This window comes from Schistocerca gregaria, chromosome X, assembly GCF_023897955.1.
Source record: "Schistocerca gregaria isolate iqSchGreg1 chromosome X, iqSchGreg1.2, whole genome shotgun sequence".
NCBI classification, from domain to species: domain Eukaryota; kingdom Metazoa; phylum Arthropoda; class Insecta; order Orthoptera; family Acrididae; genus Schistocerca; species Schistocerca gregaria.
Window position 1 is genome coordinate 269,126,611 of NC_064931.1, and position 17,117 is coordinate 269,143,727.

The 17,117-nt window shown below is 42.9% G+C and overlaps 1 protein-coding gene across 2 annotated transcripts in view; it reads right to left on the bottom strand.

Moving 5' to 3' along the window:
- Window positions 1-3,767: 3,767 nt before the first annotated feature.
- Window positions 3,768-17,117, bottom strand: part of LOC126298569 (uncharacterized) — a 70,959-nt gene continuing 57,609 nt past the window's right edge. For both annotated transcript variants that reach the window (XM_049989936.1, XM_049989937.1), the window contains exon 4: window positions 3,768-4,395. In XM_049989936.1, the coding sequence (XP_049845893.1) occupies window positions 4,369-4,395 (27 nt within the window). In that variant the 3' untranslated portion in view covers window positions 3,768-4,368. The remainder of the gene's footprint in view (window positions 4,396-17,117) is intronic.

The following is a 17,117-nucleotide window of genomic DNA, read 5'->3' on the forward strand; positions in this document are numbered from 1 at the left end:
AAACCGGTAGACTAACTTAAATGACAGTTCATTCGCAAAATCTGAACTTTATTTTCTATACAAAAATTCCACATGAAACTGGAGAAGAGTTGCCATCTTACAACCAAAAGGACGCGTAATTCTTTAACAGTATTGTTACCCAGAAAACAAAAAAGCAAGTTGAAATTGCAAACTTTCTCAGACGTATTACAAGAGTAACATAACTAATTTGTTAAGGGCATAAAACAATTAGTTTGTTGCAAGAAAGTTAGGTGTGTATTAGAAATGGAGAAAATACCTTCTTTGTATTTCTGTAATAACAGTCTGCAGAAACATTTGGATGTAATTTAAATTATGAGCTCAGAATGAAGGTAGATAAAACTGTACCACAGAAATATAAATATCTGTTAAGTATGTGTAAATGTATATGCGTTAATAAATATTTTGCACAATAACATTGTGTTATCCTGCCTGATATCCTGAACGGTCTCCCCTTTATAATGAGCTGCATGTTTGAGTATTGACACAAAGTAGTCTAAACTAGGTACCAAACGTGAGATCCTAGTTCTTGCGTATATAAATTGTTGACATTACTAGCTTTCTCGTTGCTTCGGAATTGGCAGGCAATTCGCATGACGATGCATATATTGAAGAGCATTTCCAAAACCTTAAATCATTGCTTGAAGTTTACAATGGCTGACAACAATACTAAATGAAAGACTCAGTTGCAGAATGGGGAGTGGTGTATGAGAACAGTCCATCTGTTGAAAGCCACAACAGAAGCTATCTTTTGCAAACTCTAAAGATTAGTAAACAATTCATGTAATTCGAGCAAGGTTTTGCATGTCTGACTACATACATTGCACCTTATGAGCAGAAGGTTAGAGATAGATTTCGAAGGATAACTGATTATGTGAGAATATAGTGCCAGTATGACATGGCAGATGCATGTGGGCGCTTGAAGTTTATGTTGTCCGTCGAAAATGAAGAGACTTAAGTAACTTTATACCTTAACTGCTCCACAACAGTGACGACACTGAGGTGGAGACCAACGCATTTGATTCTCGACTTAGCAGCGGTAAGACATGCTCATTAGGCATTATCAACACAACTCACTGATTCAGCGATGTACTACTTCCGCCAAGTCTTGGCGAGACCAAGAGTTTAAGGAAGTGGTCGTCGTCGTCGTCTTCGTCTTCTAGGTGTTGACAAGCCGTAGCAATCTGAGGACGTTTTGCTTGTTGGAACAATCCAACATGCCTGGACTTGTCGAGACTGAAATATAAAATTGCAGCACTGCACACGAGGAGAAATCCACAGTTGTCGAATCAGCAGGGTTTATGAAATTGGAAGCATCCCTTCTTTGAGACTTACTGATGACGTAAATTGGGGCTGTCATTTCATGACTTTCTTGGACATGTTAGAAACTAAAAAGGAAGTAACATTGTTAATTTTGTTTTTTCACACACTGATTACTTGCTGCCCCGAAACGTTTCTACTTTAACAGATCGTTCAGAAAGCTTCCCAATCTCTCTTCCTCCTGCAGTCATTTGCTATACATGGTTGTTCATACGTTGCTAATCTATAAATGCAAATGAGTTGTCTTTCCTAAAATCTGTTTTTTCTCATTCAACGTTGAAGATGTGCACGTAGCTGGAGACAGCATTGATTGTCGAAAATACTGCCAATCTATCATCCAGTAACATGATCAAGCATCAGGTGACATTGACGGGAGTCTTAGTAGGTTAAACATCGTTAACATTGTCGTTGCTGACAGACGTCGTTGCTGGCCACGTGTCCCTTCGTATCCACATCAGGTGACAACAATCAGCCAACATATCATACCCTGCATAGCTGAAACATTTCCATATTTTCCAAAAACAGAATGAGTACGTCTCGGAACATCTGTGGCGCTCAGTATTCAGCTCATGAATTGATGACAGTGGAAAACAGGAAATAATGGAGAGTTGCACGGCTTCATGTCACAAAACGTTGTCAGAACATTGAAATCTTTATTTACAGGTTATTAACACCGACACATACCATTTCTGTTGCAAAGAAAAAACCACACATTTCTACTCTAGCACAGAATGGCATTACTCTTATCACCATTCAGTTGTACTACATGAACGTCTTTTGCTTTTTAATTCCTGAGAAAAATGTGAACATTAGTTGACTGGGCATAGGCTGGTCAGTGGCGTCATGCCTAGTGACCCATTTTATGAAATATAGACTTCAGCAACAAATTGAGACTGCCATTTTCAATTCATGCTGATACGAAATGCATATTACAACCAACAGTTACCTGTAGTTCAGCAGTTACTCTTTTTGCTAGTCACATACATGTGAGTACACCCTTCAGCATTATGTACTACACAAGCTGTGCTATGATGAAGCTTATCTTAAACTGCATGGAAGCAGTGATTTTATGAAATGGTCCACAGAGCTGTATGTCATCGCTAGAACTACATAAAAAGATCGAAGTAAGCTCTTGTCAAGAACTGGCGCTTCAGTCAGCAAAAATTTTCTGTATTTGCAGGTGAGCGTTGAAGGAAGGTGATTAACACCTTCCACTGCCGTCCTATCTCACGTAAGGGTGCTGCCCACGCCAGCTATAGTGCAACCTTGTAATACAGTCTCCATAATCGTCTACGATCTTAGTAACTGTGATATGCCTTTCTTGATCACCAATATGTGTGAACAGTGGTTGATCATCATAAAGAGCTAAATCAAAGTTGCGTTTGTCCGATCGACTTTAATACAGAAAAACAAATCATTCACAAATAGTATTTCAGTAGCGCACAAAAAGATATTTGATTTCAGATTTATTGATTCTCTGAATTTTCTTTGATGCTCCCTTGAGAAATATGGATCATACATAAAATCTGATGAACGCAACATCGTCAAGTCGTTCTCTCTATGATTATGAGGTTAACTTACTAAGAACAGTGTTTTTCCACATGAGTAAGCAAGCTGCGAATCGTTTCTAGTGGACGACTCTTTGCCGAAATTGGAAAGTTTTGATGTTTTTTAATAGACGAAATTAACAGGCACTAAGTGACGATACCATAGTATAGCGCAGAACTGAATTTTGTGTACGTGCTAAATTACAGAATTCTGACTCTCGTTCTATAATTCTGTCCTCCCAGCTACGGAGTGAACTACCCTTCAAAGATACTGTATTTGTTGATAGACTGGTAATAAAGTTTTTAACTATGGCTACCATTACTGAGGCATACACTTAACAGCTAATTCATCACAAGTTAATGGAAATTGATAACGCTAAACGTAATTAACAACAACACTTTAGTAGTTACCAATCAACATGTGCAGCTTTTCTAGAAATGTGTTCCTTCTGTCGTATCTGCGGAATTCCATTCACTAGCAGTCATGTAAGAGGACATGGAACCTTTAAGGATAAGTCGTTCGTAATAGTTTGCTTTCTGGGAGATCATTCCCATTTTGACATGTGTGAATGTAAGTACTACGATCATTGTTTGGGACTTTGAAGGCAGGGAGTCCTAATGATAACACACCAAAACAAGTGTAGTTGGCCTCCTAGACAAAAGTGATACGTCTGAATAGTTCAGACGGTAACAGTTGAAAAGCAGGACTTCGTTTTAGAGAAATTTGAAGTTCCATGTTCGTAGTTCCAATAATTTTTATTCTGCTCAACGGAAAACCTTACAAATATGTGATTAAACAAAAAATAATAATAGCTGGAGAATAAGGAATTCCTTAACAGTATGTCAACTATATTACAGTATTTGAAAATAAGAGTTAGTCAATTAAGACAGTAGGCTCACAAACCATCTTTATTGATTTGCACGACTGCTCAACAACAGCACTACTTTTCAAGTAACAAACCATTATCAAAAATAAAATTCCAAATGACTGCAGAAATGTGGTATGAGCGTTGAGTCTTGGATATACCTTCACCTCTGTTCGACACGCCATTAGAAAAAAATTCCGGGTTAAAAATCCTTAACAATTGTATTTCAAGACTAGTTTTTTTTAAAACTAAGCGTATACTTTAGTATGTTTGAGTATTTATCATCTGCATCGAACCGATTACTCAATATAGCAGAAAAATGGGATCTGGTATACACAGTACTAAACTTTTTAGTAGCAGCATGATGTAATTAGCCGTCTGTTTTTAACTCCAAGCTAAACCTGTTCTCTTTACGTCGGCATACATATGAAGAGGGGTAGGGGACGAAAAATTGTTACTAGAACTTTAGTAACATCAAGATACTTCAACCTTTTTTTTACATTCTGGCTGTTACCCAAAATTCTGTCTGTTGCTTAAAAGTTACTTTTCTTGTGCTCTCAGCTGATTGATGGATCGTCCCCACAGGCCGCTCTTGCGTGATACTTCTGATCTGCTCGTCATAAACGAATGTTTTTGGATGGCGACTGGAACAGAAAATTATAGTTGATCTTTGTTCAACTGGAAAAAAATAAAAAATGAAACTTTAAAACCAGAAACACACTAAGCGAGCGTTACAGGAGACAACGATTTCAAGTCACACTCCTAGGAGCAACGAAAGATAAGGCATTAAACAGTCATACATTCATTTGCTTTACTACATGCCTTAGCTCGTTTTTTTTTATCTGTTATCCTAGAAACAATTTTGGCTCCACACATCTTTAGCAATGGAATTCAGAAAATATTCACTGTTTACAACACTGCTTACAGCTATACACAGGTTTTTTATGAAAGACTACTAAAATACGATGACTCTTACTGATACCTACTATGGCACATTAATGTGAACAAAAACTGTGTTTGCAATATGCAGCTCTTATGCATGGCTACAAATTCTGACTACAGAAGTCAGCAACAAAACCTTACGCTTGTATTAAATGTTTCAAAAATATCCTCAGCAGTACCATACGTGTATGGATGTTGTGAAGACATTTACTAAGGATTGCATTGTTTCAAGCCCAAGTTTGTATTACCGAAAGAAACTAAACATACAAATATGTGAACCAAATTTTCTGCTGATAATGTATACCCAGTTTATCTATTTATTATTCATGAAACAAATTAATCCTCTTCACATTGAGTAAAGTAGGATCTCTCTCAACTTCCAAGGCAAAATTAATAGCGGCATGACTTACGAGATGAAGGTCGCTTCAACCCTGGACGTTAACGGTACGAAACAACAACACCGTGAAATATTTAGTGTTCACACTAGGCGGAATACGAACGCTGCGGCACTTCTTTTAACCCAGTACTGAACGGAGAAACGACTGAGTTGTCAACCGAAACAGAAATTTTAATGCGGCGTCTCAAGTAGGAAACTGGAAATTCTGCTTTGCTTTAACTATAATTACTAACTGATTCTTGAAGGCTGTATGATGAATTTTCCGCACTGCTGAGAAACGAATGAAATGGAAAAGCGTCATTTGAACTTTTGAAAACATCGATAATGACTTGATGAAGGGAACATGTCAATACTTACAGAGCAATGCGTATCACATTATACCGTAATCTTTTTCTTTCTCAGTATCAAATAACGTGAAGAATAATTTCCTCCGTCAGAAAAGTAGAATCAGTATATCCTTTGATGGAAATTGTCTCATCAATGTTCTTATTCACGAAAATTTACCTTTTTTTTGGTCATGTTCATATTTAGCTTTCAGAGATTTGGTCTCTTCTGCGGCAGACCGTGGTGGATTTACGTGTAGGCCCACTGGGCACGAGTGTCAAGAGGTGGGGAGTGCGGCGTTCTTCGCTCCGTACTCATTTGAACCTTTTACGTTTTAAAGTAACTGCGCTTACAAACTACAATTTCTCCATATTGTTATATAACTTGCTAGTTTAAATAAGCCTTATGAACGAAATTCGACAATACAATCTTGGAAACTTATGTAGTTTAGATGGTGACCGAATGAAAATTCAACATTTGGTTTGGGTCTGGAATCTTCAGGATTCATAAAAATATTTTGAATTGAGCTGTCAGGACGGCAGTCTACAATACAATGTTTGAAAAGTTCTTATTTCGACGATGTTGTCAGCTTCTACTTAACCCTAATATATTTTTCCCGTGAAAATACCAGGACCCCTCAAAAGCTGTGATGACTTAATCAGCAGTTTCTTAAATACTGTAATATGTGTGGGCCTCAGTATGTAAAACCCGACTACTTACATTTCTTGTAGAAATTATGGGTAAGTATCAAGTCAACCCTCCATAACTAATGTGGAAGCTCTGTGGTCGTCATCTCAGCTTTGATATGACATCCATTTAACGAAACATGGTGATACTGGTAATGATTTAAATTTTTAGAAATGTTTATACAAAAGGAACATAAGCAGAATATCTAATGAAGTGTGTAATACATTTCACAACAGTTCAAAATTTTATTTATTTACTTTCTTACGTTTTTCGGCGAAAGGAGGAGAAACCAACTTCCGTTTGTCTCATTTATTGTACTGCTGTCTGCACTATATCAAAATTCCCACTTTGTGCTATCGAGTAGTCCGTGGCATTGAAAATTTTATGTTTAAATTCTTAACTAAGCTTTTTTATTCTAGGAAAGATTAGTTTTATTTCACGTTGGAAGAAAAGGTGCACTTTTGTGTAGAAAATGGTTCAAATGGCTCTGAGCACTATGGGACTCAACTGCTGTGGTCATTAGTCCCCTAGAACTTAGAACTACTTAAACCTAACTAACCTAGGGACATCACACACATCCATGCCCAAGGCAGGATTCGAACCTGCGACCGTAGCAGTCGCACGGTTCCGGACTGCGCGCCTAGACTTGTGTGTAGACATAACAGCAGTGATCACACTAATGACGACACCAACTGTTAACAGGACAAAGTTAAATAGCCTGCCTTCTCTGCCCACAGGAATCGCTAATAGTCAAATTGCAAAAATTATTTACTTTTTAAATTAGCAAGACATAGTCAAGAATATCCAAAGCCTATTTGCGTCCCAGCTAAAATTCCAGGGACGCGGGAAACAAACCAAGTTAGGGACAGTCCTGTTTTCTTTACGAGACGAATTTCAGTCGGCAGGTGTGCTGCTACTGTTCACTAACACAGAAAAAAGCGACAGTGCAATAATTCTGCATTTTCTACATCTACATCCATACTCCGCAAGCCACCTGACGGTGTGTGGCGGAGGGTACCCTGAGTACCTCTATCGGTTCTCCCTTCTATTCCAGTCTCGTATTGTACGTGGAAAGAAGGATTGTCGGTATGCTTCTGTGTGGGCTCTAATCTCTGATTTTATCCTCATGGTCTCTTCGCGAGATATACGTAGGAGGGAGCAATATACTGCTTGACTCTTCGGTGAAGGTATGTTCTCGAAACTTTAACAAAAGCCCGTACCGAGCTACTGAGCGTCTCTCCTGCAGAGTCTTCCACTGGAGTTTATCTATCATCTCCGTAACGTTCTTTCATAGCACAGTTACGTCGAGTAATCCTAGCTTGTCGGTTCATCGCTTCATGCTCAAAAGAAAAATGTTTGTGCTCGTGTGCGGTGTAGTAAGATTGTAACTGGATACAGTCTTTCTTTCTTTCTTTCTTTCTTTCTCTTTCTTTCTTTCTTTCACAAACTACTGTTTGTTGACAATTTTGTGAGTGACTTAACGTAAGTAACTGAAGAAGCAAACGTGCGAAATTAAGTGCGGCGGCATTTCGGAAGTTATAGAGGCAAAGGCGATAATGAGAAACCAGTGTTCTAGAAACGCTTGGCAGAATAGATAAATGTTTCGCAAAAAAGTTCGTTGGTTCGACTTCGGTTTCTAGTAGTATGGATGATATTTCTGGCACTGCAGCTGTTGTGAAATTGAATACAGAGGAAACAGAAGTTGGAAACGAAAAGAGCAAATTGTTCCTTATTTCGAGTTTCACAAAAAACAGTGTGGAATCAGACATTACAAAAACAAATAACATTGTTAGTGATGATCCTGCAGAATGGTGGGTCAATGAATCAGCAATAGACACAACGTGGCTTTAATTGAAATTTTTTAATTCAAGAATATGAATAGGCGATAAAACCAGGTATTTGAATAAAAATGTGTTTTTCCGTACACTGTTAAATGGTCAATCAACTTGGGGGGGGGGGGGGGGAGATATTTTCTAATATATCACTGTAGTACCGGTGCTGCTGTTCGTGCACCATGTGATTTGTTCGGAGGTACGGCCGCGATTGCTACCAATGGTATCTTAGATTGGAAAAATATTCCTAATATTTTTATCTCATCCCAAGAGTTCACTTGAACACAAAAATTATGAGTCATCACTCTTGACAAGGAAAAAGTCACTTGGAACAATGGATAACCATTTTGAGTCTTATGTCGAGACAAACAAATGTAATCGCGCAGTGTGTTGGAAAGGGTATTTGCAGTAGTGAAGAAGCTAACATGTCACGAACTTCACCTACGTGGACACGTTAAAAGATTCCATTTATCACTAAATGGTCAGTTTATGATGTCTCTAACTTATAGCCGAGTTTGATCCTTTTGTCAAAAATGGACATCAGCACTACGGGACTTAACATTTAAGTCTAGGGGACTGATGATCTCAGAAGTACTTAAACCAAACTAACCTAAGGACATCACACACATCCATGCCCGAGGTAGGATTCGAACCTGCGACCGTAGCGGTCACGCGGTTCCAGACTAGCGCCTAGAACCGCGCTGCCACCCCAGCCGGCCGATCCTATTCTCGCAGAGCGCATTGAACAATATGGAAATCCGAAGAAGGTACATAGAAGTTATTTTTCTTCAACAATCCGTAACTTAATACTGGAGTTTCTTTATGAGCAAATAAAAAGAATTAATGTAAGTGAAATAAAATAGGCCAAACATTTCTCTATAATAGTAGCTTCTACTATGGTCGTTTCACATAATGATCAATTTTCTTTCATGTTAAGATATATGAACGAGAATGGTGCAACTGTTGAAAGTTTGTTTTTACCAGACCCGGAACGCAAGTCCGAAAACTAAGCTGAGGCTGTGCTGAAAGACTTGCTACAAATTCCATTGATATTATTGAATGTAGAGGCCATATGACAACGCAAGCCATGTCAGAAATCTACACTGATTTTCAGGCACACGAAGAACGAAATCCGAAAGCGCATTATGTGCCTTATGCAGCACATTCTTTGAATTTAGCCGGCACTGGCGCTGAAAAACTGTTGTGGGGAAGCATGTTAATTTTTCAATGTAGTGCAAAACCTTTATCCGAGTCCTGTGTAGAAGCAGAGCAAAAAGTATAAATACTTTCCTACATGAAAACAGGACGCAAAACGGTAAAAAGTCTATCAAAAACACGTTTGCTCAGCAAGAGAGAAAGCGTGTGCAAGTCTATATGAAAACTGGGAGGGCGTCATCAGTGCGTTCACACATTGCCAATAATACGTTTGAAAAACCGTTTGTGGTGAATGAGGCGTCAAGTTTATTGAATTAACTCAGCAGGCTAGAGACGGTATTCATGATTACAGTTTGGAAGGACATACTCTAGAGATTTAATAGTTGAACTCAAAGTACAAATATTAATACTAAAATAGTGCATGAATTATACGAATAATTTGTAGGATTTATTGCATCTCTTCGTGTCAAGTTCAACGATTATGAAAATAAATCCATGGAGACTGTGATATACCGACTATGAATGCCCCTATAGACCATAACGAAAACGCAAACTTTATGGCGACGAAAAAGCTGACTGCTAAGAAGTTTTTCTGGGTGGAAGAGAGAAATTTGGAGTCTAAGCATTTCTCCCAGTACTCGACAACTTGTACGCCGAATTAGTGACGAGGAGGGAAAGCTTTAGAACATTATTGGACTCCGTCTTCACTAACCGTATAACAGTTCACCTGACGATGTTGGTGAACGTACAGAAAACCTCGAAGTGTCATGACACAGATTTAGAGCCTTGCTTCCCTAGTGAATGTGTACATTTCGCGCAACTTTTGAAATCTGCGATTAGTGATATACCAGTCGAAATCAGTAAATTTTTACGAAAAGAGTTGTTACAGTCCGGGTTTCCCGAATGTTGACATTGCTCTTAGAGTATTTCCATGTATGGCACTTACAAATTGTTCAGCAGAACGCCCGTTTTCGGCTCTAAGGACTGAAATCGTACCTACATTCTACGTTGTCTGAGGAGATACTGAACGCCTTGTGCATTCTTCACATCGAAGCCGTCCTAACTGATAACCGTCTGACCTATGAAGATATGATCAACGAGTTTTCTGTTTTCGAAGCCAGAAGCAAACTTGGTTGACTGGCGAGTTTGTTTATGCATATTAGTTTAAAAAATATGAGATTTTATCATAACTTAGAGCACATTCATCCTATTTACAAGCTACGCATTACCTGTATTTTACAGTTGCCGAAGGCAGAACATGGAACTAAACCACCTTTAGGTGCAGACGTGACCGAAGGCGCCCGACACTATTAAACAATACCCGAATAACCCAGGGCCGCTCGGCGCTGTACAGTCAAGTCATACTGATACTGTAGTATATTACAACTGATGCGTATTCTTGGCGTCTGCTGAAGTGTCTAGTTATCGTGAAATATAAGTTATCAGAGTACGCACAGACGAAAAAGTTATTAACTTAGTTCAGTTCTGTCAATAAATACAGAAAAGCTTTGCTAATACCGTTACAAAGAGCTATGGTGAAAGCAATACTTGCAGTACAAAAGTGTTCAGCCTTTACGCGGATTGAAGGTATTGTGTACACTTATGCAGCATCTAGCTACACAGACCATTATGCTTTACACGTTAACTATTATGAAACAAATCTGATTTTTCCACACTGGTCTCTAAAATTATGCAACAGGAAATCCAGTTCTGTGTTTGTCTATATTTAGGCTGGTTGGTTTGGCATATAAATGGACCGAACTACATGGCCATCAGTCCCTTTTTCCTGACGCAAATAAGGCTCAAGGTGCAATAACACCTGACACCACACCTAAGAAGATGACTCATGGAATGGACAAAACATGAGGGGAACATACACCACAAGGGAAAGTAGAAGAAGGTATCAAAACCATAGAGCAGATTGTCTGGGGTGGCCGATCACATAATAAAGGAAATGAGCCAGTCACTCTGCAACACAAAATGTACACCCCAAAAACACAAGCCGAGATGAACACACGTAGGGAAAATATTACCACCAAGACCAACAAATGCATAGCAAGTGCGACAGAGATTAAATGGAGGTAGTGTGGCGACCTCAGAGAGGAGGCTAAATGCCCACCCTTAGATGGAACGATGAAAAACCCCTCACGAATAAAACGTGAATCTAAATGTGCTGTTGAGGCACTGTCACCCAACACCGAAGGTATGGTGCTGGGAAGGTTTAAAGTCCGCCGCAGAGCGGCTAAAAGTAGGCAGTTCACCAAGATGTGGACGACATTCATATGTGAGCCACAGTGACACTGAGGTGGGTTCTGGCGGCGGCGGAGGTAGCTATGTTAGCCACGTACAGCCAATTCAGAGCCGGCAGAGAACCATTGAGTTCCTGCGAGACACTCATATGGAGGCCATCCATACATTCGTTGTCTCCCTAAGGGCACACAGTTTGTTGTGTGTACTGAGATTATACCATTCCGACTCCCAAATCTGAAAAATTCTGCACCCTAGTAATGATGGCACGTCAGTTACGGGGATGGCGATCTCTCCATAAGAGGTATCCGTGCAATCAATCTGGCCACCCTGTTGCCAAGTTCATTTCCTGGTATTCAGACGTGTCCTGGGGTCCTCACAAACACCAGTAACGACTGGACCGTTTCAGGGCATCGATGGACTCAAATGGTTGCTACAAGAGGATGGCCGGCGTAGCACTGGTCGATACTTTTAAGCTGCTCAAGGAGTCACTACAAAGGAGAAACGACTCGCCAGATCATGAGTGGATGCACTGAAGAGCACGAGAAATGGCCGCCAGCTCTGCAATGAGAACACTGCAGCCATCTTCAAGGAGTACTGTTCACGAACCTGACCTTCAGCCATCGAGCAGTCAGTATCAACCACTTCATGCTCCCAGTACTTGTCAAGAATCGACATATAGTTACAGTGGAGAGCTGTGAGGTTAACTGACACCTTAGGACCTTGTGAAAAGTGCAGGTGAAGCTTCGACCTAGTTGTCACCATGAACTTTTATGTGAATGGAACTCGAGTAGGCACTAAGGGTGGCAAAGGCAAGGACTCCAGACAGAAGAGATTGCATGAGAACTGCAATTATAAGCCCTTATCTGAGCCTCAAAGGAGATGGCAATTCGAATGCGCAGGAGAACTAGTAATGTGTGCAATTGAACTGGCGAGCAGCTGTGCATGCTTTACCTTCAATGGAGAGATTCCGGCCTCCACAAGGACACTGGTCACTGGACTCGTCCTACACGCTCCAGTTTTTTGTGAGGTTTTAGGGCGCTTAACTTCAGAGGTCATTAGCGCCCAGCCACAAATTCAAGTACACATATAATATGGTGAAACTAAGGGGGGGGGGGACACCAGAAAGTTCTTACAAAGACGCAGACAAAATGAAAGATGTCTCTGAACATTCCATCAAAGTAATGAAATGATGAACACGAGCAGCTGCTCAAGTGTCATCAGCTAAAATTTCCTGTAAAGTAGATGGCAGAGACAGGACAACACAAGATTGATTAAAACAGGGACACGGCAATAAAATATGGCTCACTGTCACTGCATGACCAGAAGAGCACTGCGGGGCAGGGTCACCGAATAGCAGGTAGTGGTGGCTAAACCACCAATGCCCAATCCGCGACCTGGCCAAAAGGACCTCTCACCGAGATGGTCAGGAGGAAGTTGTCCATGCTGTTGGGAAAGGTTTTATGGCCCGGAGCTTATTTTCTTGAAGTGACCACCAATTATGCCACCATAACGACACAAGCCTCTTACAAACAACCCCATTAATGTCAGACGATGGGACACAAAGGGAGGCTGGCCGAGGCAGGAGGACTGCAGCCTTGGCCACAGCATCAGTAGCCTCATTCCCAGGCCCTCCTACATGGCCTGGAACCCTCATAAAGCTAACATGAGAGCCATCATTAGCAAAAGAGTGGAGGGATTGCAGGATCCGTTGCATCAAGGGATGGACCAGATATACAGCTCCAAGGATCTGAAGAGCACTGAGTGAATCAGAGCAGAGTACATACGGAAAATGGTGGTGGCGGCGGACATACTGAACGGCCTGATTGAGAGCAAAAAGCTCGGCTGTTAATCTGGAACACGGGTCGAGGAGCCAGTATTTAAAGTTTATGTCCTCGACGACAAAGGCACAGCACAGCCGACACCATTGTCAGCTTTGGAGCTATCAGCGTAAATAAAGGTGTCACTGGCAAGTCGCACACTAAGTTCGACAAACCGTGAGCCATACACTGCATCCAGCGTAACCTCCTTTGGGAGCGAGTTGAGGTCAAGATGAATGAACTGGAGCCTGGAGACAAGGTGGTATCGGGCTCTCACCCTCTCTGAAGGTTGCAGGGAAAGCAAAATCCAATTATCAAAGCAAGCGACGAAAGCGGACTCCAGGGGGCAGCAGGGCAGACACAACCCATACTGACGGTCGAGAGAATCGGTGAAGGACTGATAAGAGAGGTGGTGGGGCATTGACAAAATCCGGAAGGCATACCGACAAAGCAGTACGTCGCGCCAGTAGGTCAACGGTAATTCGGCAGCTTCAGCATAAAGACTCTCGATGGGAGTGGTATAGAATGCTCCCGTCACAAGACATAACCCCTGATGATGGAGTTGCGACGGCGTAAGAGGGATGGCCGAGCAGATGAGTAGATGAGTAGATGAGTAGATGAGGCCCCCATAATCCAGCTTTGATCGGACTATAGACCGATGTAAGCGAAACAAGACAGTGCGATCCGCTCCCTCAGATGAACCACTATGAACACTGAGGACATTAAGGGAACATGCACAACGGGCAGCAAATTAAGAGACATGCGGAAACCAAAAAAGTTTCCTGTCTACTGTGAGCCCTATAAACTTCCTTGTGTCTACAAATGGGAGAACTAAGGGGACCGAGATGGAAGGAATGCTTTATATCGCCAAAATTTGATGCACACCATCTTCTCTTCAAAGAACCGGAAGCCTTTAGCCCCACTCCATGTGTATAGGCTGTCAAGACAACGCTGAAGGCAGCGCTCCAGGAGGGATGTTCTCTGGGCACTGCAGTAGATCGCGAAGTCATCAATGAAGAGCGAGCCTGAGACATCAGGTGGAATGCAATCCATAATAGGATTGATCGCCATGGCAAAAAGGGCTACGCTCAAAATGGAGCCCTGAGGCACTCCGTTCCCTGGAGAAAGACATCGGACAATACGGAACCCACACGTTCCCTAAACATTCTATCTGTTAAAAATGACTCAATAAAAAGGGGGCAGTCGACCACGTAGGCCCCACCTGTGCATAGTGTGGAGGATACCTCCTCTCCAACAGGTATCTTAAGCCTTCTCCAAATCGAAGAACACAGCTACCCTTTGGCGCTTTCGTAAAAAGTTGTTCATCATGAATGTTGACAGGGTCACAAGGTGGTCAACAGCAGAGCGGCGTCGAAGAAAGCCGCATTGAACATTGGTAAGTAGCCATCGAGATTCAAGAATCCAAACCAACCGAGCATTACCCATGCACTCCACCACCTTACAGACAGCTTGTAAGAGAAATGGGGCGTTAACTAGAAGGAAGGTGTCTATCCTTCCCGAGTTTGGGTATGGGAACAAAAACTGCCTCACGCCAATGCATGGCGACCTGACCTTCGGTCCAGACGCGATTATAGGTATGAAGAAAAAGAAACATTTTCCTGCCTGAGAAAGGTGTGTCAGCATCTGAACGTGAATGGCATCTGGCCTCGGAGCAGATGACTGGGACAGTGCAAGTGCACATTCGAGTTCTCACATGGTAAAGGGGTAAAGTGGAAGGAAAGTCGCCGAGCCTCTTCTGCCTCTTTTCTGGGAAGGACGGCAGGGTGGTAATGGACGAAGCTTGAAACCTCCACGAAAAGCGGCCGAAGGCGTTGGAGACATCCACAGGGTCAACAAGTACCTCATCACCTGAAGTCAGGCCAGGTATCGAGGAGTGGGCCTTAATGCCCGACAGGCGGCGCAGGCCACCCCAGTCGACAGAAGTGGGATTAAAACTGTTTAAGGAGCTTGTGAAAGAGGCCGAACAAGGTATTTTGCTGTCTTTGATGACTCTACAAACCACTCCGAGCGTAATTTCGTAATCAATACAATTCGCCAGCATAGGATGGCGGCGAAAGGTGCGCAAAGCACGTCGTCTAGCACGGATAGCATCTCTTATAAGCCTCATTCCACCAGGGGACTGAAACGCGACGTGAAGAGGATGTAGTACGAGGAATGGAACGTTCGGCAGCATTGATAGTAACAGCCGTGAGGTATTCGACCTGACTGTCACAGCTGAGAATCTTGGTCCGGAAAGGTCGCCAGGAAGGAGTAAAGTCCCCAGTCAGCTTTTGGTATGTTCCAGCTCAACTGATGTGGGGATGGGGTGTGGTGCAGGAGAAGAACGACACAGGGAAATGGTCGCTCGAATATTTGTCAGAAAGACATACCACTCGAACCAATAGGCAGGAGTGGTATAACAGATCTGGAAGTCCAAGTGGGAGTAGGTATGGGTAGAGTCTGAGAGGAAAGTCGGGGCGGCAGTATTGAGGCAGACAAGAGTGAGATGGTTGAAAACATCCACCAAGAGGGAGCCTCTCTGACAGGATGCAGGAGAACCCCAAAGGGGATGACTGGTATTGAAGTCGCCAAACAATAAAAACAGCAGAGGAAGCTGAGCAATGAGGTGCATCATGTCTGCCCGACAATACAAACAGAAAAAGTAAACGCAGAAAGAGTAATACGGACAGCTATTGCTTGGAGTGGGGTGGTCAATGGGATGGGGTGGTAATAGACATCGTCCTGAACAAGCAACATGACCCCACCATGACATGGAATACCGTCCACAGGGGTTAGGTCAGATCACTGAGGTATACTTGGGCGTGACTTCGTTTCCTGTAGACCAATGACGAGTGGACAGTGCAGGCGGAGGAGCAGCAGTTGTAATTCCTTCCGATTAGATCGAATATCTCTTGTGTCCCAATGTAACAGAGCCATCGTGAATCAGAGGAACGGGGAACGAAACAGGTGAAGAGCTGGTCACCTCGCCAGCCGCTGATGGCCAGGTTTTGAGGGAACATCGCTACAACCATCGGGACGTGGATCCTGTTCCTTTCAGTCGTCGCTATCTGTGGCCACATTCCTGGGTTGCGCAGGAGCGGCAGCATTGTCAGCCGACGACAGGTCAGCTGAGCGCCTGTCAGCAGAGCGTCCCAGCGAAACTGATGCTCCATCTGACAGTCGCTGCTCTCAGCCGTCCTCAGACGAAACGCGCTGGGGTGGAGAGGGGGATAAAGACTACTACTTTGAGGCCTTCTTGGAAGACCGACGAGTCACAGGGATGGCGGGCAGTGGGGGCTGGACCCGAAGAAAGTCCTCGCGCTTGGGGTCCTTTTGGCACGCTGGACCTCTGAAGCCGGGGTCCATAACGTTTCCGCAATGGACACCTGAGAAGAGAATCGCTTCTCAGGCAGAGGCGGCGGCAGAGGCGGCGGCAGAGGAGGAGGAGGAGGAGGAGGAGGAGGAGGAAAGGTGCCCCTGGGGCAGAGGGAGCAGGGGCCGCGAGGGAGAAGGATTTGGAAGGGAGGGATTTGGGAGGCGAAGGCATAGACCCCGTATGGGGTGAGGAAGTGGAGGGGGGACAGGATAGGGGTGAGGATACTGCACAAGGAGTGGACACGACCGAAGCAAACTACGTTGTCAACATCACGGAATGGAGGCGGTCATATTTCTTCCTTGCCTCAGAGTAAGACAGACAGTCCAAGGTTTTCAATTCTTGTACATTCTTCTTCTTCTTCTGATATGCGGGGCAGTCTAAAGATCTAGGCGAGTGGAGGCCAGGGCAATTGACGCACTGAGGTGGTGGGGTGCATGTATGTCCCTCACGAAGAGGACATCCAGAATCGCCACAAAGGGTTTCAGCTTCACATCGCGTCGACATGTGCCTGAAGTGCAAACATCGAAAGCATTGCATAGGAGGCACGACGTAAGGTCACACTTCCCATCAGTAGCGCATCACCTTT